This window comes from Trametes versicolor (genome assembly GCF_000271585.1).
Source record: "Trametes versicolor FP-101664 SS1 unplaced genomic scaffold TRAVEscaffold_7, whole genome shotgun sequence".
Taxonomy (NCBI): domain Eukaryota; kingdom Fungi; phylum Basidiomycota; class Agaricomycetes; order Polyporales; family Polyporaceae; genus Trametes; species Trametes versicolor.
This window is the reverse complement of record NW_007360327.1, coordinates 844,335-864,625: the sequence shown is the minus strand read 5'-3', so window position 1 is coordinate 864,625 and position 20,291 is coordinate 844,335. Positions and strand designations below refer to the sequence as shown.

The following is a 20,291-nucleotide window of genomic DNA, read 5'->3' as shown; positions in this document are numbered from 1 at the left end:
CATTTCGCCGCGCTGCGTCATTTGCATCCATCTCTTCTCGACCTCCCACACACGCAGCGCAGCCCATATGAACGCGGAAACATTTCGCACTTCGTTGAACGGGCTGCAATGCACATGCGCCACTCTACAGAAACCCTGGATGCACACCGTCGGCCAGTGCAACAATCGGTTCCCCTCCGAACGCGCCGGCGCGCGTACGTACACCCTCTTACCGACACTGACCGTCTCAACTTCCTCAGCATCCCCCGTCCACCATCCGCCCGACCCGCACACCATCTTGTTCATCAAAATCACTCAACGCCAGTGCTGCGCAACGCCCGAGCTATCTCAAAGGCTCAGCGACCACCACGCCGGTGGCATCGCTGCTCCCTGACGGCGTACCACCGGGCATCGTCCGACCCGCGCGTTAACGATGAATTGGACGGTGCTCCATCGGGCACAAGCATCCGCGGCCCCTCTAGCCGGCAGCGCCCCCGCTTTCGTTGAATTATAAGTATGAGGCGGCGGCGCGGCGCGGTCCTGTCTGGGCGGTCGATATGGCGCGGCCCATATCGCGACAGCTGGCGTGCGCAGCGGGCCAGACGGAAAGTGGACAACAAGGTGGGGCGTGGACGTGCGATGCATCATCATCATGCATCACAGATATACCCGGCGGCGGGCAGACCCTTACTTGACAGACGTCTGGCGGGATTGCAGCATGGGGACATCCTCGGGTGACATTGTCAACTGGTTGACACATCCTGGACCGAGCACAAAGACTGTAAGCGCGTGAGCGCAAGGGAGGGCATATGGATATAGATATCGATTCACTCACCGCGGCCGACGCAAGCGTCACCAATAATTACCCGCATACATACGTACGTATATCTAGAATGTACCCTCTTCTTGCACTTCTTCCCACATCCATCAATGGCACTTCCGAGGCCCCACCAAGGAAGCGCGACACCCCACACGTCGCGAACTGCGGAGATTGGGTAGCGAGATGGTATTCGCCAAAAACGCTACTAACGAAGACTTCGACGGGGCCGGGAATTATAAATAAAATCAGCGGTATGTAGTACACTAAAGCCAAGACCTGTCATAGGAGGGAAAGGGGAGAACGGCAGGCCCTCCTGCGGGCGGGGTAACGTAAACGACGGGGCACGGGCCCGGGAGCGGGGAGCGAGGAGGGTGGGTACATACGACGTGCAGAAACATGAACATGAACATGAAGCGGAACGGTCCATGCCTCGACCGGCGGCGCGCGGACGAAGGGGGACGTCCGCCGCGCCCCGGGAGGGATATGCACAGCTCGAGCGTGCGGGGGCAGCCAGCGCGGAAGAAGGGGGCGCGCGGGGCAGCGGGCGTTGGAAAGCGGAAGTCGTGGCCGACGTACACGTACATCAGGAGGGGCGAACCGGGGTGGGGGGGAGTGCATCCAGACTCGAGAAGCGAAGAGCGGGGAAGAAGGGCAAACGCGGGCGTCAAGCGCGGACAAGGAAGGGACGGCGGCGCACGCGCTCAGCTCAGGAAGGCGGGACGGCTCCCGCAGGAAGGGCGGGAGAGGCGGGGTGGGAGTGCCGGATTAGGGCGAGAGCGAGGTGGTGCCGGGCGGGAGGGGGAACTCTCGCACGGTGGCGATGTCCGACTCGTCATTTGAGTATGCGGAGACCATCGAGCCCTGCATCGAGACGACGCGGAGGCGCTCCTCGACCTCCTCCTTCGTCAGGTCGAGCGCGGCAATGAGCGACGCCATCGCGCGGTCGTTGCCAAAGGCCGAGGCGGATGCGCCGCTGGGCACGGATGCCTTGTTTGGTAGGCCGGAGTTCGGGTAGAGGGTGTCGGGCGTGTATGCTTCGATGGAGGAGACGGGGACAGCTTCGTGGAGGTCGATGAACGGATTGGTAGACTGCCTGACCATGCTCTGGGCGCGGCTAGTCCGGCTGGTGCGACTGTTACTCCGGCTGCGGATCGCCCTGCTGTTCCGGTTCATGTCCTGCGCGTTGAAGAACGGGTTGTTTCGTGCGCGGCGCTCCTCTGCCATCTCAGCGAAGGGGTTGCGTGACGGCTCCTGTGCGGCAGCGTCCTCATCAGCGATGAGTACCTCGGCGGACTCCCACTTGTGGATCGCAGACGTCGTCGCGGGCGGGGTCATCTTCGCCATGACCATCGTCGGGGACATCGCGCCGGAGTCGACGCGCATTGAGTGCATGGAGAGGAAGGAGTCGTCACCGAGCGTTTCGCCATCCCACGACACACCGCTGTTCTGGCGGCCAGGGCCGGGCCTCGCAAACGGCTTGTCCGGGTTCTCGAACGAAAGCTCCTGCGCGAGGGTAGGGTGGTACTTAGTGAAGTCGAGCTGGGGCAGATCCATCGCCTGGTCCTCGTCCGTCGTCGTCTTGGTCGTGTACGCGGTGCGGACGCTCGGGGACTTCTTGAACATGGAGAAGTTCTTCTCGTCCGAGTCGTGGGGGTCCTGCGCCGCTGGCGAGGGTGGCGGGAGGTTGCCACCCGCGCGCTTCTCAGAGTCACCCAGTCGGTTGAAGTTCTTGGGTTGCGTGCGCTGCTGCTGGGCACCTTCCGCGTTCCTGCGAGCAGATGCAGAGAGCTTGTCGGTGCGCCGACGGAACCAGGCATAGAGGAAGAATATGACAGCAAGAATGCCGATGAATGCTCCCACACAAATCGCGATAATCGAGCCGAGGGGAAGCTGGGATGATTTGGAGGCGTTCACCGCGCTTGCAACTGCAGAGCTCGACGGCGTCGAAGTGGCGCTTGAGGAGGAGCCCGAAGACGTGAGTGTGATAGTCTGGCCGTCAGCGAGAGGAGGGGCGGTGACTGCAGCGGTGGCGGCAGCGGCATCCGTGTTGAATATCAGAGCAGTATCTGAAGCAGTAGCAGCGACTGTGGCGGCCCCAGAGAGACCCGCCACCGAAGTGTCCTGGCGTGCTACGGCATGGCGAGCGATGTGCATGGCGGAGAGGAGGTGACACGGAGGAGGATGAGAGAAAAGAGCGTCGAGGAAGCGCGCCCGCGAGATGCAGGGCGGTGATTAGAGACTGAAATACGGGCTGTAGGCGAGACGTAATGGGTTGCGATCAGGCGAGTGAAACGGGGAAGGTGTGGGGACGTTTGTGCATACCTTCGAGGGGCGAGAGGAGGAGGAGGGGCAGGGGAAGGCGGCCCGCAGGAGGAGGCAGGTACGAGGCCGGCCAGAGTCTCCTCGTCGTCTTGGTCGACGGAGTGGTGGAAGGGGGAGCTGGAAGATGGCTTCCCGTCCCAGCGGGGTGAACAGAGCCGAAACAGGCGCCCGTTCGAAATGGAAACAGCCGCGCCGGCATCAGCCCCGTTCACGACCATTCCTTGCCGGCGCACCGCGGCCCGCTCCTCCCTCTCTTCCCGCCACGCCTGAACGCCGCCTGTCCCCGCTGCGCCCGCCTTCGACGGTAATTGTGCTGCTTTTTCGCGTATATTCACCCGCGGGACGTGCAGACAGCCCTGTCCATGACGAGCGCTCCTCGAAGTCGCCCATGTGCTCGATACAAAGCTTACCTTATGAGACAGTTTCATGATCAAACCACGCACGGCCCTACGGCCGCTCAACCGTGATGATCACAGCACCACCGACGTTTGGCCCTTGCCTGTCAATTTGAATCTAGAGTAGTAGGTGAGTCCGCAAATGCTATCTGGAGCTGACCCCAAAATATCCCAATGACCGTGCACAGATATCGCTACACTCCCACCGCGTCTTCCCACCGGTGCCACTTTGACCTCGGACCAGTGCGCTACCAACTCGCCCGCTAACGCGAAATCCAGCTTCTATACAGGACGGCCTTCCATCTTGATTGAACATCTGCTTCGCACCGCCCGCGAGGGGCATCATGCACCTCTTCGTCATCCGTCAGCCCTCGCGGGGCGAGCCAGTGCCAGAACACGCTCCAGAGTTTAGCTTTCGCCCTGCGATGATATGCTCAATCTCGGGCTTAATGCTGGCCAGCATGTCCTCGGACGTCTTCGCGGGCTTCCAGCCTATGCCCCGGGAGCGTTCAGCGCGACAGCGGACGTTCGTTCCCAGACTGTTGGACTGCGTCGCAAATTGATCCGGTCAGTTCAGTTCCAGATGCGCGCATGCTGCAGTGCGATGCCATCGCTGCACACTCACGCCACCGAAGTATTTATCCAGCTCGGTCTTGTTGAACGTCGACGGATCCGCCGTGTCCGCGAGGCCCATCCCCGCAAGGTCCGCGCCCATGGTTTGCGCGATGTCGAGCATGGTGTGCTCGCCGTTCTCGCCGAAATAGAAGCCTTCCCTTCCATGGCCGATGTCGTCCCCGGCGAGTGCACGCTCAACGATTGTGCAGTACAGCTGCGCCACTGAAAATACGCCCGCGGTCAGCATGGACGTGTGGCGGCGGGGAAAGCAACAAACCGTCATCGATGTGGACGTTGGGATGGAAGTTCTGTCCCGCCCCGACCATCCCCGCCTGGCGACGATCCATGCTGGCCTCGATGAGCGCGGGGATCTGCATCGAGCGCGGGTTCACGATGCCGGCGTCGACGAGCGGCCCCGACGCGAGGCCGTAGATGGTCGAAGGAAGCACGATGAACGTCTTGACGTAACCTGCAGAGCTATCGTGTCAACTATGGCACCCATATATTTGCTGGACGTGCTGTGCCTTCCTTGTCGCCGGCTATAACGGTGAGATCGACGTTGCGATGCGGCTGCGTTGGTGCGATGGCATCCAGTTGCTCGGGATCGGCGTCGCAGTAGACCACGTCGGTGCTGTGCATCCCAGCGGCATTGTCGCTCAGAACCGCTAACAGCGTGGTTAGCTTCGATTAGCATGCACAAGATGCGTAGAATGGTGGGCACACCTGTTCCAGACTAGGTCACAAATAATTCAGCCACGGGTTCCGTGTCAATGTCAAGAAGCATACCGTGTGGACGAGAATAGGGGCTTTTCCTGTCGTCTCGTACTTTTTTCTCAGACCCGCTAGAAATGCCTTAGTCGATGCTATGTGATCCGCATCTGCCTGTTGATGTCAATACTTCTGTCAGCATTGTATGACAAGAGGACCGGAAATTTTGAAAGTACGTACACATTCAATGACAACGTCAGACTCGGCCGCGATCCCCTCGAGAGTCACCAGGTCGTCGAGCGAGCCAACGATGGCCTTCACGCCAAATGACTCGAACGCCCTCGCCTTCTCCGCGCTACGGGAGAGCACTGTCACGTCAAACCGTTTCGCATTTTCGCTCGCCAATAAGAGAGCAAGGACGGCGCCTCCGACATAGCCTGTGTACCAGAAGTCAGATTCACATCCCCCTGTCGTATTGTAGCCCATACCGGTTGCACCGACGATGAACACCTTGACCGATTGCGAGTCTTGCTGCTCCGAGACAGTACCGAATACCCATGAGAGTACTGTCTGGCAGCCAGCGACGACGTAAGAGAACATGGTCGAGGGTCCTCTGCTAACGCGTATGAAGTAATGGCCCACGCTGGTGGCAGGATGCAACGCGTGCGATAATATATACCGTATGGGCTGCGAAGTGCTTCAAAGTTCAGTCTTATCGGAAGATACAGCGTACCTTGTCTACTTATGACGTCACGTCAGAAGGTCTTTGCAGCCATTGTGGTATCTGGTGGCTGTCCGTGCGACGGCCGGCCGTAATGCATGCAGTCTCAGAGTAGTCTCAGCGAGTCAGAGGATCGTAAGTACAGAGGGCGGTGGATAATAAGGTTAGCTTTTTCCTCTTTCGTACGCAGTCGTTGACAACCAGCACAGTCGGGCTATGCTCGCCTCGTGGAGGGTCTCCTTTATGTAAGGACGGTAAAGACGAAAGGTACTTGCCATTATAGGGGGTTCACGATAATGAAGACCGAGGTTGTTGTGTTGTTCCGAGATAAAATCGAACTCTGATATTGCGGGCGCTGCGTACAACACCTCGGCCTCAGCTAGAACGAACGCGTATAGATCGTGAATCTGCCAGAAATCTCATGCATGAGAGCTTCGCCCAGTGTACATGTCGGGGTCTAGTGTGTAAGTTGAAGGGAAGAGAGGAAGGCACCGGGATGAGCGTTGTTTACGTACAGTGTACACACGCGAGCGTTCCTGGCCAAGAGGAGCTGTATATGGGCGCTTGTCGTCGCATATCATCCGACGCCCGCAAGTGCTCTCTCCCCGGATTCATCATCTTCTCCAGCCTTTCGCGGCGCAGCTACCCACCCCCTCAGCCTGTGCTGATAGATCGTCGTCTTGCGCCTCGCTCAGCACTTCCGAATCCCACCGTCATAGTGACCGCAGGCATCTCGCCAGCAACGACAGGGGAACTTTGATCTTGAAATCTCAGATGCGCCGGGGTTAGCTCGAGAACCTCTTTCCAGCCTACCTTGCGCCGCGACCACTACCACCACCTCCATTCTAGCTGTCTGTCTTTTGCTTTCCTATCCTCGAAGAGCGGAGGGAAAACGGCCCTGCAAACGCTTCAGAGTGTACGGCACGCGGGATCTAGCCCCTTGGAACCGTTGCACGAATCCAAGGTCTGTCTTTGTTCGCAACTGAATGCGAGTGCTGCGCTCCCGTGGTACACTCGTATACTCATGTACTTAATTTGATGGCATGTTTGCAGATCACGCTAGCCGTTGTGAACAGCAACATCTGTGTCAGCGACCTTACCCACGATCGGCCTCGAGGTCAGTCGGGGCTTTGTCCGGGATTGTCGGTCGGCTCACATCAACGCGTAGGTCCTCGGCCTCTACATAATACTCACAGAGGGCCATCATGGCGCACCACCCTCCCCATCCCCAATTTCTAGACGTAGACTGGCCGCAGACGCACCACGAAGCGGCGCCATCACAACCCTTGCAGCTCGAGACCGAGTACGACATCGATCCAACCCGCTACTCGATCTTCCAGGGCGACCTTCAGCCGCAACCGCAGCCGCAGATGGACCGCCGCCGCTCGCAGCCGAACGCAGGGTATCCGGTGGAGTATGGGCGACCGTTCGGCGGGCAGAACGAATACGCCTTCACCTTCCCCAACCCCCTCCAGCAGCAGCAGCAACACCAACCGCAACAGCAACCGTCGTTCGGCGAACAACATCCCTATGGCGCCGGACAGTACTATTCGGACCATCAAGGATCCAATTACACCCAGTCAGGACAGGGTCAGCAATTCCATTCCTCCGGCATGCCTTACGGAGACGGGGGCAACCAGTCCATGCCGAGCTCCCCATACTACACCGACACCAGCGACTCGTCTCCCTTCCCCTTCTCGCACCAGAACCTCCCCGGGCAGGGCCAGGGTATGGGTGCGGTACAGCACGGCCGCTCAAGCTCAGCTTCTGGCATAACCCCGACCGTCCGGTCTTTCCAAGGAGACGCGCAGATGCACCCGCGCGCGATCTTATCGAACGCGGGCACGCCCCTCACCCCGAACTTTGCGCTCGGGAGCCTGGGCCAGGGTTACGGCATGCCCGTGCAGCCCGGGACGCCGTACCGGGAGCAGGCGCACATGCAGCTCGGGGATGCGTCTGCGGCGCTCCACGCGGCGAAGCGGCAGCGCGCGTTGGACGAGGCCGAGGGCGACGGGTCGTCCGTGGAGGGCGATGACCCCTCGGAGAATGGAGTGCATTCGAAGGAAGACGCGAAGCCTGCTAAGCCGTGAGTTCTCTCCGTTAGTTCGCTCAAGTGCGGTGTTTTGATGTCCGGTAGTCTGGGCGCGTGTGCACGGTGCAAGTCCTTGAAGGTGCGCATATATGTAGGCCTTCCCTTTTTCCTGTCATGACTTTTTTGGACTAGGTTAAGTGCGAATTCAAAACCAACCCTGACATCTGCAAGCGATGTATGAACGGCAACCACGAGTGCATCATTCCTGGTCGCAAGAAACGTCGCGCTCCTCCGTACGCTTTGCGCCGATTCATCCATATGACTTTTGGCAGCTTACATTACTACACGCATACAGGAGGAGGGATCTTCTTCTCGGCCAAATCCGCGAGCAGGCAACAAAGATTGAGGAGTTGATGAAGCAGCTGGAGCAAGCCAACAAGCGCGCCGGCAACCCCAAGCCGCAGAGCGGCGAGAACGCGCCGTCCCCCGAGTCCGGTGACCACCACTCGACAATGTCTGCGACGACGACCGAGCTCACAGCGTCGGACCTCGGCACACCCGAGCCTGTGCCGGAGGAGATCACGAAGCCCGACGTACTCGACTGGATAAAGAAGGCGCGCGAGTCGATCGAGGCCTTTGGCGGGTATATCAACATGGGTGGCCCGGGCGTGACGAAGGACTTGCTGGGCGAAGATGTGCTCGGCTGGAAGGACAGCAGCTCGTCGGACGAAGCCGAAGAGTACCCGGAGGGGGAGCCGGAGGAGGAAGGCGACATCCACGTCGAGGTCGAGGATGTCGATGCGAAGCCTGAAGGCGAGCGACCGGCTTCTCGGGGGCGGACACGTCTGGTGGAGCAACCCGACGAGGGAAGCAGCGCCCAGGGGAGAGACGCGTCGAAAGGCTCACGCAGGAAGAAGAGCCGGCAGCGGGATAAGCTTGCGATCCTGCCCAACGAAGCTGCGCCCCTCGGGATGCTCGCGAACCTCAGCTTGCGTGCGTCGAGAAGCCGCAAATCCAGCCGCAGCCCAAGCGTCAGTACGGCCGACGACAACGACTTTGGGGTCGCGAATGATGATTATTTCCGCGCGTCGAGTAAGTGACCTTCAGGCGTCGTGGAGTTCCTTCGTGCTCATGTGTGTTGTCCAGGTCCCGGCCCAGATCGCCCGCTCATATACCCGCATCATCAAGCGCCATACATCCTACGCAGCGGGTTGGTGAGCCCTGTAGAAGTGGAAAAGCTGTTCAAAATGTACGCATTCTCGCCATATCACATCACACTTCATATTAACGTTCTTGGCAGATATCACGAATATATGAATCCATCTGTATCGTTACTAGACCCCGTGTTGTATACTGCCCAGAGGACCTATTGGAGGAGTCCGTTCCTGTTCACTGTTGGTGAGTCGCTTCAGCGCATACAGTCAGTAGCAGGTCTCATCAGTGCCACGCACAGTCTGTGGAATTGCATCAAGATTCTACCCTGAACGCCCAGATTTGTATCACCGGGCGATGAACTGTGCGCGGCTGGCCGCGGGGTCGACGCTCATAGGCGGCCAGAAGAGCGTCGAGACCGTACAGGCGTACATCCTGCTTGCTTTGTATCCTGTCCCCGCGAGAAAATGGGAAGAGGACCGGTGCTGGGTATACCTGGGCCTTGCGATACGGTTTGTCTCATCATCAACCCGTCCAAATTCACCAGCACTGACCGGACACCACAAGGATCGCCACCGACCTCAATCTCCACCATCCACATACAGTCGAGCCCAACGATGAGCAGCACGCGCGCGAGATGCTGAACCGGACCCGGACGTGGCTGAATTGCTTCAACCTGGACCGCTCTATGAGCTCGCAGTACGGCAAGGCGCCGATCATCAGCAACACAGACTACGTCGCGAGCCACTCGGAATTCTGGTGGAAGAGTTCCCCGCACAACATTCCCGGATTTGACATCCATCTATGTGCATATAACGCGGAGCTCAAGGTACTTGCCGACTACCGGTACACGATCTTCAGCGACCCGGAGCATCCTGTGGGCTTGAACAAGGTACGTGGTCAGCCTCTTTCCCCTAGAGGTGTCCCTGAAGTTGGGCCTTTGTAGACACTCGACATCACCGAGATCGCTAGCACATACGACGACAAGCTCGCGAAGCTGGGTGAGATATGGCTCGCGAGGATCAAGGAGGCGGGCTTCGAAGGCGTCGCGTGCGAACTGCGCACGAGTCTCCTCAAGCTCGCGTATAGCTACGCCCGCATGACGGTGCTTTCGTTTGCCTTTCAACACACATTCGGGCGAGAAACGTCGACGGGTTTCAGCGACACATTCTTCTGGAGGGTAAGTCGACGGACCGTTGTAGCTGTAACTTACACTGACGTCGTTGATAGTGCCTGCGTGCCTCGAAAAGTCTGATTCGCACCCTCCTGGACGAGCTTGGTGCGCCAAAGCTCAGTGCGTGGAGGCCGTCCCTCCGTTTAGGATAATACTCATGATTCCTTAGGAGTGTTCCTTCGACACGGTCCCGATGCTGAGTCGGTGTTCGTTACCTTCACGTGCGCATTCCTCATCAAGGTAAACCACACGCCATAAACCAACGGGCCAAAAGCTGACATGCATACAGACCTTGCACCCACGATACGCGCAACACATCCCGCGCGACACTCGGATCGAGATCCGAACCATGGTAGAAGAAGTCGCGAATTTCTTAGGCTCCCCGGAGGTAGCGGTAGACGACCGCCACGGACCGAAGCTCTACTCTCGCTTCCTCAAGGGGCTGCTGGAAATGCCGCTCGCGCACATCGACCACTCTCCCACCGCCCTGAAACGGTCGATGAAGCCGCTCGCGCCCGCAACCCCCTCTCCCGACAGCCGCCCAGGGTCCTCTTCTCCGATGCCGCCCACCCCAGTGCATGTCCCCGCGCCTCCGCTTCCGCAGCAGAGTGGGGTGAAGGAGGAACAGCGGTTCGCACAGGACTCGCAGATGTTCGATGGCCTTGATCTCGGATATCCTGATTCACAGGGGCAGCCCATCAACGCGGCGGAGCTGTACAGCCCACCCCTGCCCTTCGACCACGAGCTTCTCCAAGAGATGCAGACGCTGACGGATCCGAACTGGGCGAACATGGTCTTGCCAGGTACGTGTAGGTTTTCATATAAATGAACAGGTGTTCTAATAGTGATCTTAGGGTTCAATTGGATGGATGCTATGCAAGACCCTGACATCCAGATGCGCTTCAACGCCGACTACGGTGCTCCTTCACAGCAGTAGAAGATCTCTTACACGTCTCTTGCATTACTACGTCGTAACCTTGTACTGGATAATGTACCGTCGTCGCTGGCTATCGTGATATCTATGGCATGCTATCGTCCCAGTTGTATCTATATCTACCCCGCTCTTATCCCGATTATACTGTATATAATGCCTACGCGACTCTGGAACGCGAACGGTCGATTTCGTCCTGCGTGATGCCGCTGCGCTCACACATGCCGTGGAAGATGCTGCCGGCCGTGTTGAACAGGTTCCGGGGCGTGTCGAATTCCTGCAAGTCTAATCAGCTTCCATCGAACTCTCTCCGCGATGGAAGGGCCTTACCGCAATCTTCCCGTCATCCATCACGAGGATGCGGTCGTATGAGATGATAGTGCGCAAACGGTCTGGATGAGATACAGTGAGCGACTCGCTCAGAGTGTAAAAAGTTATGCTTTCACTCACGGGCGATGCACAGCAGCGTCTTGTGGCGGAACTGCGTCTGGATCGTGTGTTGAATCTTCGCATCTGTTTCTAAGTCCACCGATGCCCTATGTATGAAGTCGATCAGCACGCGGTGTTACCTTAAGCAACGAGATTGAACTTACGTCGCTTCATCGAGAACTATGAGAGTTTGAGCTAGTATTAGCACATTGTAGTTGCGAGAAGATTGATGACATACCAACTACTTGGCTATCCTTCACCAAAGCCCGGGCAAGACTGAGCAAACTGCGCTCGCCCACACTGAGGTTTGAGCCTTCGCTCTCGATCACGCTGTCGAGGTTGAATCTCGACGTCGGGGTGTGAGTCCCGTCAGAAGAAACGCCAGCCTCGTCCGCCTTGGACGACTCGACCAGGAATGAACGATGCAGGGCGTCCCACAGTTGCGCGTCCGTCTAGCAAGGGCAACGTGTGAGGAATGTTTCAAAAGTACGATAAATTTAGAATATGACTCACGTAAAGGTTGAATGGATCGAGGTTCGACCGGATCGTTCCTGAGATGACATGAGATACGGAGAAGATATGCGTCTGAGTGTGCCATACCGCTGAAAAGAAGGGGCTGATGATATCAAAGATATGTGAGCACCGAAGAACCTTGAGAAAGAGATTGAACAACGAACATCTTGCGGGATGATAGAAATCTTGCTCCGGAGGTCCCTGAGCCCAATCTTCGAGATGTCGATGCTAAAAACTAATCAGCACCCAAAGACTATTGATTATGGCGGAGGAAGAGCTGACCCATCGATGGTGATAGAACCCGAGGTGAGCTCGATGATCCGGAAAAGCGCAAGCATCAGGCTAGACTTTCCCGCTCCGGTCCTACAGAGACGATTAGCCCCGTGTCCTGAGCTCGCATCAGCTGTCGACGCACCTGCCCACGACACCGATCTTCTCTCCCCCATCGACTTTCAAAGACAAGCCCTTGAGGACGAAGGGCAGGCCAGGCCGGTACTGCATAACGACCTCCTTGAACTCCACGGTGCCGTGCGCGGGCCATTCTGGCGCAGGCTTCTCTTCGACGATCTCGTGCTCGGCTTCTTGTGGGATCTTGTCTTCTCGGCTGTACTCGACGACTGAGATGACGTTAGAAACTATCACAACCGCAAAAAAGAGATGCACACACTTCTCTCTACGGAGCTCATGTAGTTCTAGATGTGGTGTCAGAAAAGGTCTCATGATTCTCGATGGCGTCGTGGGCCTACCTCGACCTCAGCAGACTAACATCCACATTTCAATCAGTCACTGTGAAAGACCGCTCACGGATACAATATACGCACCTGCCTAGTTACCAAGCCACATAATTGCGTCAGGGACGCTGGAGGTGTCATCAGTTATCGCACGTATTGCAGCACCTCATGAACACTCACTGGTGTAGGTCAGTACAAGACCGATCTGCGCCGGGTTGATTCCAGATGCATTCGACACAGCAAGGATGGCCACCTGCGGGATCTTGAGCGTTCAGAAAACGTGCCATAGTGGGAGAGACTTACGATGAAAGTCATGATACCTCCGAGGAAGTCTAGACGGATAGCCAACCACCTACATATGTGCACATCCTTCAGTATATCACTCACATACGGAACAGAGCTAGCGTACCGCTGGTTTGTTACTGTCAAGAACGCCGCCCGGTCTTCGAGGTCCACATAGTACTCGTTATCCCGGAGGAAACGGTTCACTTCTCCATAGCTGCGGATGGTGGGGAGGCCAGAGAGGGACTCCGCGAAGTGCGCATATAGCAGGGAGCGCAGCATAGCGTCTATAACGTCGATCAGAAAGCTTTATTTTGGTCAAGTAATTAGTATGTCTTCACCTATGCGCTTCAGTTCCCGCGCGCTAGCCCGGTAGAAGCTGGCGAAGTAGCTGTATCCAAGGAAGATCCCTAGAGCCGCGATGACTATGCCAAAATCAGGTCATCGTGTTGAATGCAAATGAAGACCGAGACTTACTGAAGTAATGCTCTACGACTGTGATGATGATCACGCTTCCGATGACGTTGGAAATAGTGAGTGCGACTGGGAGTCTTGTCAGCTTCGATCACCCGTCCAGATGAGCAGTGGTACTTACAGAGACGCATGGACACTATTCGTGCAACGTATACGCGATCAGTGATACGAACCGTGGATATGTATGAACTCAGTCTTACCAGGCAGCTGGTTGTCAATGTCTGCGCACATTGGCGTTAGCAACTTGTGATTCGAAACTATGCTAGTATTTTAACTCACTTTCCATGTCCTTGCCGAAGACGCTGAGGATGCGGCCCATCGGCTGCTCTTGTAGTCAGCAATGCTCATTAGAGCCGCAAAAAACACATACCGTAGTGTCGAAGAAAGACATGGGCGCATAGAAGATGTTGCGGATCGAGTCGTGGTGCAGGTTCTCCGAAACGAAGAAACCCATCTCGTCCATAGCCATCCCGCTGTTCACGATCCTCATTAGTACCGTTACGATGACGCAGACAACGCGAGAGCACTCACACGCCGAAGGTGAAGAGCGCCTGGGAGACACCCAAGCAGGCGTACAGGATCTGGTAGAACGAGTTGGGCCTGTCGAAGGTGTTCGCCTGCCACCAGATGAGCGTGTAGCTGTTCATGATCTGGCTGCCCTGCATCGCGAACATGCATGCCACGAGGATCGGCCCCGTAAAGAACGCGCGAGCCGCCCTTAAGTAGTCGCCGTACACTATTGACAAGGAAAACCATCAGCAAATCGCCCCGTGTACGCGTCCAACGCGTCGTGCGCACCTCGCCAGCTGACGGAGCCCGTCGTGCGCTTCTCCCGCACGATAAGCCGGCCCTCGAGCTTGCCCGTTCCCGCGCCTTTCTTCTGAACGGCCACGGCCTTCGTCTTCGCGTCGTCGACGGCCCCAGGCGCGGCCCGCTTCGCAGCGGCCTCGGTGACGTCCTCCTCAGCCGCTGCCTCCGCGTCATCCTCCTCTTCCTTGTTGTCGCCGCCGAACTCTTGCATCAGGCGGGCGAACTCCTTGCCGTGGCCCATGAGCTCGGTATACGTGCCTTGCTCTGCAATGCGGCCGTTCTGTTTGAAAAGTAGGAAATCAAATCTCCGCATGAGGGAGCCCGCTGTGCGTTGCTTACCGCAAGCGTGTAGACATAGTCGCACTGAGAGAGGAAGTGCAGGGCGTGAGTCACGAGGATGACGGTCTTGCCTTGGTTGCGGAGGGCGCCCAGGATGGCGTCGGCGAAGAGAGCCTTCCCGACATGCGCGTCGACTAGAACAAACCTGCGTTACATGATGTATGCGTGGTCTGCAGAAAAGACACCTACCGGCAGAAAGAGGGTCATCGAAGATGACGACATCGGCGTTGTAGTACAAGGCGCGAGCGATGTTGACGCGCTGCTTCTGCCCACCACTCAAGTTGATGCCCTTCTCACCAATCTACGCGCGAGTCGAAAGTCAGCACTGGCTTGCTAGTATGTGGGTACCAAGACACACCTCCGTCAGGTCGCCGTCCGCGAGCACCTGCAAGTCCGGCAACAGGCAAGAATCCTCAATCACCTTCCAGTACTACGCGCGGCGTCAGCTATCACCCCCGGACGTCTCAGGCCGACGGGGGAATACTTACCCGATCCTCATCGAACGGCTGGCCGAAGAGAACGTTCTCCCGCTAGATCAAAGATCTCAGCAACATTGCTCCACACTACTACAAGCCAAAACAACCACATACCAAGGTCGCGTTCTGGATCCACGCCGTCTGCGAGCAGTACGCGACACGCCCGCCGAACGAGACGTGCCCCTCAATCTTGCGCATCTCCCCGATGAGGCCCTGGAGCAAGCTGGACTGTTCGTTCGTCAGCCAAATGCGTACACATGTTCAGACACAGTCGGGAAATCACCTTGCCACTGCAACATTAGAATTAGAGTTAGCACTGCAACCCAGTCTCCCATGCCCGCCACTAGAACTCGGACGCACCTTCCAACAGAGCCCACAACTGCCACGAGGGTGCCCCTCGGCACCGCTATGCTGATCTCCCTCACCCGGAACGGCGCGTTCGCCATCGTCGTCGGCGCCGCCGCAGCCTTCACACTCCCCTCGGCGCCCTTGGCGCCCTTCTTCCTCCTTGCGTCCGCATCGGGCGGCGCGCCGCTCTCCTCCCACTCGAACGTCGCGCCCTTCACGTCCACGGCGAACTCCTGCTCGCGGTCGACGGCGATCGCGTCCGCGGGGTCGGCGGTCTCCGCGTCGAAGACCTTGCGGAGGCGCGCGAGCGCGTTCTGCGCGTCGGTCGTCGCGGAGAGCGCGCGCGGGAGGAACATGAGCGGCTGCCGGAGGAGCTGGAAGAGCGAGAGCGAGGAGAAGATGATGGCGACGTCGAAGGCGTGCGAGGTCGAGGTGTAGGTCACGAATGCGATCGTGGCTGCGAGGACGGGGACGGAGTAGGCGGCGGCGACGCTGTAGGAGAGGGGGTGAGCGGGTGGAGGGAAGGACAAGGAGGCTAGGTATTACTTGGCGGAACGGGCGACTTGGATCTTCTTGATGCCTTTGAGCTCCTCATGGCGAACCTCAAAGATACCTGCGAATGGCGGTCAGAGCGGTATGATTCGTTGTAGCCTTCTGTGCTCACGCTTCAAGAACGGCTGCTCGTAGCAGAAATATTTGACCACGCGCATTGCGCCTGAATCGCTGGTCGTGAGCAGTTAGCTAATGGGACGAAACATATGCTACGCACCGAGGACCTCGAGGATAATCTTCGCCCGCTTGTCTGTCCACTTGAGCGACTTCTTGCCGACTCTAAACTGGAAGGACATGACCCGCTCCTGAATCGGGATGATCAGGAGGAAGAGCGAGAAGCCTGCGAGAGCCGAGGGACCGAGCTGAAGGGTTCAGGTGTTTAGCGGTACTTATAAAATAAGTTGATGAACTACGGAGCCTCACCTGGACGAGCAGAATGATCAAGCATATCGTGACTTGAATGGGCGCGGTCCACACTGCATTAACGGTCAGACAGGTCTATAAGCCTTGGAAACGTAATGAGTACTTACCGGCATGCTACAAAGTCATCGGAGGCATCGGCCGAATCAGCAGCTGGAATTTCGAGTAAGGCAAAGTAACATTTCGACACTCACGAACCACTGCGCGCAGGCATCTATTCTACTAACCTGTGAGCACCGCCGTCAGCTACCACGCGGGCGCAACGATAAGAAGAGATATCAGATACGCACGTCCGCGGAGATGTGGGTCACGAGGGCGGAGTTGCTGAGATTCGTGCGAGCCTTGCCCGTCAGACTCACGCCACGCTTGTAAATTGAGCTGATGAGCGCAGCGCGCGCGAACATGCCGGTGGTCATCGAGCGCCAGAAAAACTGAGGTTACTTGTTAGCCTGAAGGGAGTTAGAATGGCGGTAGGGCGGGACTGACCTGGTGCGTGCAGACACTGGCGCATACCGTGATGCAGAATAACCCAATGGCCATGCCGACGCCGCGTCCGAGCTGAGGGGGCGTCTGTCCAGCCTCAAGCGCAGCAGCGTGCTCCTTCCCGAAATTGATGATCGCCTGCAGCCCAGCGTCAGCGTCAAATCCCACTTCAAAAAATAATGCGCGGTCACCTTAGCCAGAACGGGGCCCATGAGCTGGGAGGTGTCGCCAATGACCTTGAACGCGCCGCCAAACCAGAAGTCACGGCCGAAGACGTCGTTCAGTGCCCACGCCAGACTGGGCTCCTTCTTGCCGCCGATCGTGCGCCACTGCTCCTCGAGCGCGATGCGACGCTCCCCGTACGTCCCGCTGCCGCGGAGTGCCTGGGCAGACCACTTGGCGCGTTTGTAGAGCGAGGGTTTGATATCACCGGCGGCGAGGCGCGCGTTCCACTCGTTCGCAGCCTTGACGCGACGTGCCCATGCCTGGTCCAGTTTGTCGCCGAGCACTCCCGCTTCGCGGCTCTCGTCCATTTTCCAGAGGTCGGTGGCCTGAAGGGTGCGCTGATAGCCCAAGCTCTGAATAAATTGTTAGCGGGATGGTCTCGGAGGTCGTGTGCTGGTCTCGTACCATGAGAGGGTTGAGCCATGTGTACGAGAGAATGGCGAAGATCGACGAGAAGACAACCGGGATGATGGACGCGTCGTCCAAGGACGAAGGCGCAGGGGGCGGAGGGTCCTTTGGCAGCCTGTAACGCATTAAAATCAATGACTCGGATATATGCTAATAAAAGCCTCACCAGATTTGCCACCAGTGTCTACGGAACCTCACGAGCTCCTCGCCAGTGTCTATCTCGACCTTGCGCGTCGAGCGGGCGTTGGCGTTGGCAGCGGAGGTCTTCTTGACGCTACCATCATCTAGCGGACCTTTTTCGACGTCCGTCTCGTTTGTGTCCACTTTCGCGAGTTTTTCGTCGGCCATCTTCGGATTAGTCAACGAGCGGGGACCTCACGGCGTGACTGAGAGACCAGGGGGCAGTCCAGTCGTCCAATCCAGACGCTGCGGGGTGAGGGCGAGGCCGGGGGATGGGTCCAGCGGTGGGGAGGGTGCCACTACAAGGGAGCGTATATATATTCGCGCCATATTGAGCAGAACGATAACAAAATGTGGCGGAGTGCGGTGCGGCAGGGGGAACGGCAATACGTGCGTTCTCTACCCACCACGCGCGGGAGTCCGGACGCACCTTTGCGCTAAACTTAGCCGTCCCTCTCGGACGCCTCCTCCGCGAGCGTCTACGATGCGCTCGGCACCGGCGGCCCGCGCCTACCGCGCCCGCCATCAACGTCGTCATCGTGGGCGGCGACGAGCAGGCGAATTCGACTCGGATGCGGTGCGCTGAGAGACTCAGCCTTGTCAGGCATTTACCGCCACACGCAAGCAGGCAGTACACGCACAACGGCTGAGATCACCCTCCGCTGCCATACAAAGTGCTGAGTGTTCGGAGCGTCGCATCAATCTACTCCGCTTTGAGCCCGCTGCCCCTCTCCTCGAGCCCGCACCCATCCTCCGCGGATCGTGTCATCCAACGCACACACCGTCGCGCGCACCATCAAAGCCGACGCGCAGCCTGACAGCCGTGAGCATGACTCGGGACTGCGCACCTGTCGGTCGTCGGAGCTTACGATGCTCTCAGAATAATCACCGATGAGCGGGGAGATCGGCACGCTCGTCGTCGTCGTCCTCAAGGCGCGCAACCTGAAGGACAAGCACACCTTCTACAAGCAAGATGCATACGCGCAGATCCAGCTGCACAAGGAGACAAAGAAGACACAGATCGACGTCAAGGGCGGTCAGCACCCCGTTTGGGACGAGGAGCTCCGCTTCTCGGTCGTGAAGCGCGTCGCCGAAGAAACCCGGACGCTCGAGGTGTCCTGCTGGTCCAAAGAGCCCCGCACAGACGAGTGCGTCGGCCGAGGAACTGTAGACATAACCGAAACGCTCAAGACAGGCGAATTCGACGGTGCGTCTCGCCCAGCTCTATGTCCGAGTCCGAAGACCACGCTGCTCACGCGCAGCTCCCCGAGTCAGACTGGGTGCCGCTGAAGATGGAGGACGGCGCGTACCGTGGCGATCTGTACCTGGAGATGACCTACTATGCGAAGACGCCCCCGCTGCAGCGTCGAGCATCAAAGTGGAAGCCCACCGAGCGGCTCACCCGGCCGGCCTCCAACTACGTATACCCGGAAGTGCCCCCGGTGCCAGCTGTCTTAGCACCCGGCGGGGCAGCTCACGCGTCGAACGGAGTGCCTCCCGCGGCCCTCGCGAGCACTTCCGCGCCGGAAGACGACTCGCTGCCCTTGCCTGCATATCCGCAGACTACGCCGCAGCCCCATGGTCCCGGTGCACAACAGCATGCCGCCGCGAACGCTCACCGCTCGCCCGTTCACAAGAACGATGCGCTTCCCCCACTCCCAGAAGAAGCCGAAGCTGCACCAGCTGCACCGTTCGTTCCTGCCAGTCTACGACCCGGAGGTAGACCCCGCGTCGACTCCAAGGCAAACACGAGCCCCCAGGCAAACACCAATATCCTCCCCGCGGAGCGCCCAGTTCACGCGCACGCAGCGCCGCTTAGAGAGCCGTCGCCGCCTATCCAGGTACCGTTCGAATCGGTGCCGCCGTACTTACGTCCCGGCGGTGGCCATACACCTATACCCGAACCGCACATCCCTCCGGCTCAGACATACCCGCCTGCCACTCAGAGCTACCCCACTCAGGCGCAAGCACGTCCCCCGCCGGCGCAAGCATACCCCCCTCCCGCACAGGTGTACAACCCTCCAGCGCCGACATACAACCCCTCAGCTCAGGTATACAATCCTCCTGTCGAGCCGTACCCTCCCCCGACCCAGGCATACGCGCCCCCACCACAGAACTATTCTCCGCAGCAGAAGCAATCCTATCCGCCACCCCAGCAACAGTCTTATCTACCACCCCAACAGAAGTCGTACCCACCACCTCAGCAGCCCTACCCTCCCGCCGGACCGTACGGATCCCCGCCACGGCACTACGCCTCGCCCCCTGCGCACGGATACACCACACCCCCGCGCGGCCCATCCATCTCCCAGCCCTACCCGCCGTACGGCCTCCCCCCGCCCGCCCGCGCACAGGACGACGACCTCCCGGACCCGTTCCTGCAGGCCCGGTACCAGACCCCACTACCGCTTCCCCCTGGTGCGCCTCCTCCGTCGAAATCGGGGCGCCACGCCTCACCTCAGCGCGCTGCTCCCGCTCCTGCCACGGCCCCGGCTCCAGCGCCAGTGCAGCAAAAGCCAAAGCCAAAGGAGACGCCGCCTGAACCGAGCAGGGAGGAGCGCGACCGGCTGCTCGCACTGCAGCTCGAGAAGGAGGAGGAGGAGCGGCAGCGGACGTTGCGCGAGCAGGAGGAGAGGGATAACGAGCTCGCGCGGCAGCTTGATCTGGAGCTCAATCTCGAAGCTGAGGCTGCTGAGCGCGAGCGTGCCGCGAGTGCGGGCGCGGGTGCGGGTCCACAGGTGCCTGGGGCTTGGTGAGCTGGTGTGCGGTGATCGA

The 20,291-nt window shown here is 58.7% G+C and overlaps 5 protein-coding genes across 5 annotated transcripts; 2 read left to right on the top strand and 3 right to left on the bottom strand.

The window, feature by feature from the left end:
- Nucleotides 1-967: 967 nt before the first annotated feature.
- On the bottom strand, nucleotides 968-3,220 carry TRAVEDRAFT_29508 (uncharacterized protein). Its single transcript, XM_008040930.1, has 2 exons — nucleotides 3,122-3,220; nucleotides 968-3,050 (listed from the first exon to the last, which is right to left on the bottom strand). Exon 2 carries the CDS (start codon nucleotides 2,951-2,953, stop codon nucleotides 1,565-1,567), a length of 1,389 nt encoding a protein of 462 aa, XP_008039121.1. The 5' UTR covers nucleotides 2,954-3,050; nucleotides 3,122-3,220; the 3' UTR covers nucleotides 968-1,564.
- A 660-nt stretch (nucleotides 3,221-3,880) lies between these two features.
- TRAVEDRAFT_48436 (NAD-P-binding protein) lies at nucleotides 3,881-5,439 on the bottom strand (the record flags this gene model as incomplete). The annotated part of the gene is made up of 8 exons (XM_008041100.1): nucleotides 3,881-4,063; nucleotides 4,142-4,353; nucleotides 4,409-4,600; nucleotides 4,647-4,796; nucleotides 4,855-4,864; nucleotides 4,918-5,013; nucleotides 5,080-5,276; nucleotides 5,328-5,439. The coding sequence occupies 8 exons, from the start codon at nucleotides 5,437-5,439 to the stop codon at nucleotides 3,881-3,883; spliced, it is 1,152 nt and encodes a 383-aa protein (XP_008039291.1).
- A 2,247-nt stretch (nucleotides 5,440-7,686) lies between these two features.
- TRAVEDRAFT_125619 (uncharacterized protein) lies at nucleotides 7,687-10,855 on the top strand (the record flags this gene model as incomplete). Its single annotated transcript, XM_008041410.1, has 12 exons — nucleotides 7,687-7,731; nucleotides 7,785-7,885; nucleotides 7,948-8,684; nucleotides 8,739-8,841; nucleotides 8,893-8,990; nucleotides 9,046-9,256; nucleotides 9,312-9,636; nucleotides 9,691-9,924; nucleotides 9,975-10,038; nucleotides 10,088-10,158; nucleotides 10,208-10,721; nucleotides 10,773-10,855. 12 exons carry the CDS (start codon nucleotides 7,687-7,689, stop codon nucleotides 10,853-10,855), a joined length of 2,586 nt encoding a protein of 861 aa, XP_008039601.1.
- Nucleotides 10,856-11,009: 154 nt separating this feature from the next.
- TRAVEDRAFT_72506 (ABC protein) lies at nucleotides 11,010-17,687 on the bottom strand (the record flags this gene model as incomplete). The annotated part of the gene is made up of 42 exons (XM_008041409.1): nucleotides 11,010-11,126; nucleotides 11,180-11,241; nucleotides 11,300-11,385; nucleotides 11,443-11,458; nucleotides 11,517-11,730; nucleotides 11,792-11,829; nucleotides 11,879-11,894; nucleotides 11,956-12,019; nucleotides 12,074-12,154; nucleotides 12,207-12,408; nucleotides 12,459-12,483; nucleotides 12,538-12,552; nucleotides 12,613-12,650; nucleotides 12,703-12,775; nucleotides 12,826-12,874; nucleotides 12,932-13,091; nucleotides 13,146-13,229; nucleotides 13,282-13,347; nucleotides 13,400-13,414; nucleotides 13,479-13,499; nucleotides 13,558-13,600; nucleotides 13,649-13,751; nucleotides 13,810-14,014; nucleotides 14,077-14,368; nucleotides 14,428-14,561; nucleotides 14,617-14,728; nucleotides 14,786-14,857; nucleotides 14,916-14,957; nucleotides 15,018-15,131; nucleotides 15,187-15,193; nucleotides 15,264-15,743; nucleotides 15,798-15,864; nucleotides 15,916-15,966; nucleotides 16,021-16,165; nucleotides 16,227-16,279; nucleotides 16,334-16,340; nucleotides 16,418-16,450; nucleotides 16,514-16,654; nucleotides 16,710-16,844; nucleotides 16,898-17,284; nucleotides 17,337-17,454; nucleotides 17,506-17,687. The coding sequence occupies 42 exons, from the start codon at nucleotides 17,685-17,687 to the stop codon at nucleotides 11,010-11,012; spliced, it is 4,365 nt and encodes a 1,454-aa protein (XP_008039600.1).
- Nucleotides 17,688-18,410: 723 nt separating this feature from the next.
- Nucleotides 18,411-18,928, top strand: TRAVEDRAFT_125796 (uncharacterized protein; the record flags this gene model as incomplete). Its single annotated transcript, XM_008041408.1, has 2 exons — nucleotides 18,411-18,726; nucleotides 18,795-18,928. Coding segments are annotated over 2 exons (450 nt in total), but the record flags the coding sequence as incomplete, so codon positions are not given.
- Between the last annotated feature and the right edge of the window lie 1,363 nt (nucleotides 18,929-20,291).

Excerpts from the sequence above, each read along its gene's own strand:
- TRAVEDRAFT_29508 (XM_008040930.1), bottom strand. The coding sequence starts at position 2,953 with ATGCACATCGCTCGCCATGCCGTAGCACGCCAGGACACTTCGGTGGCG.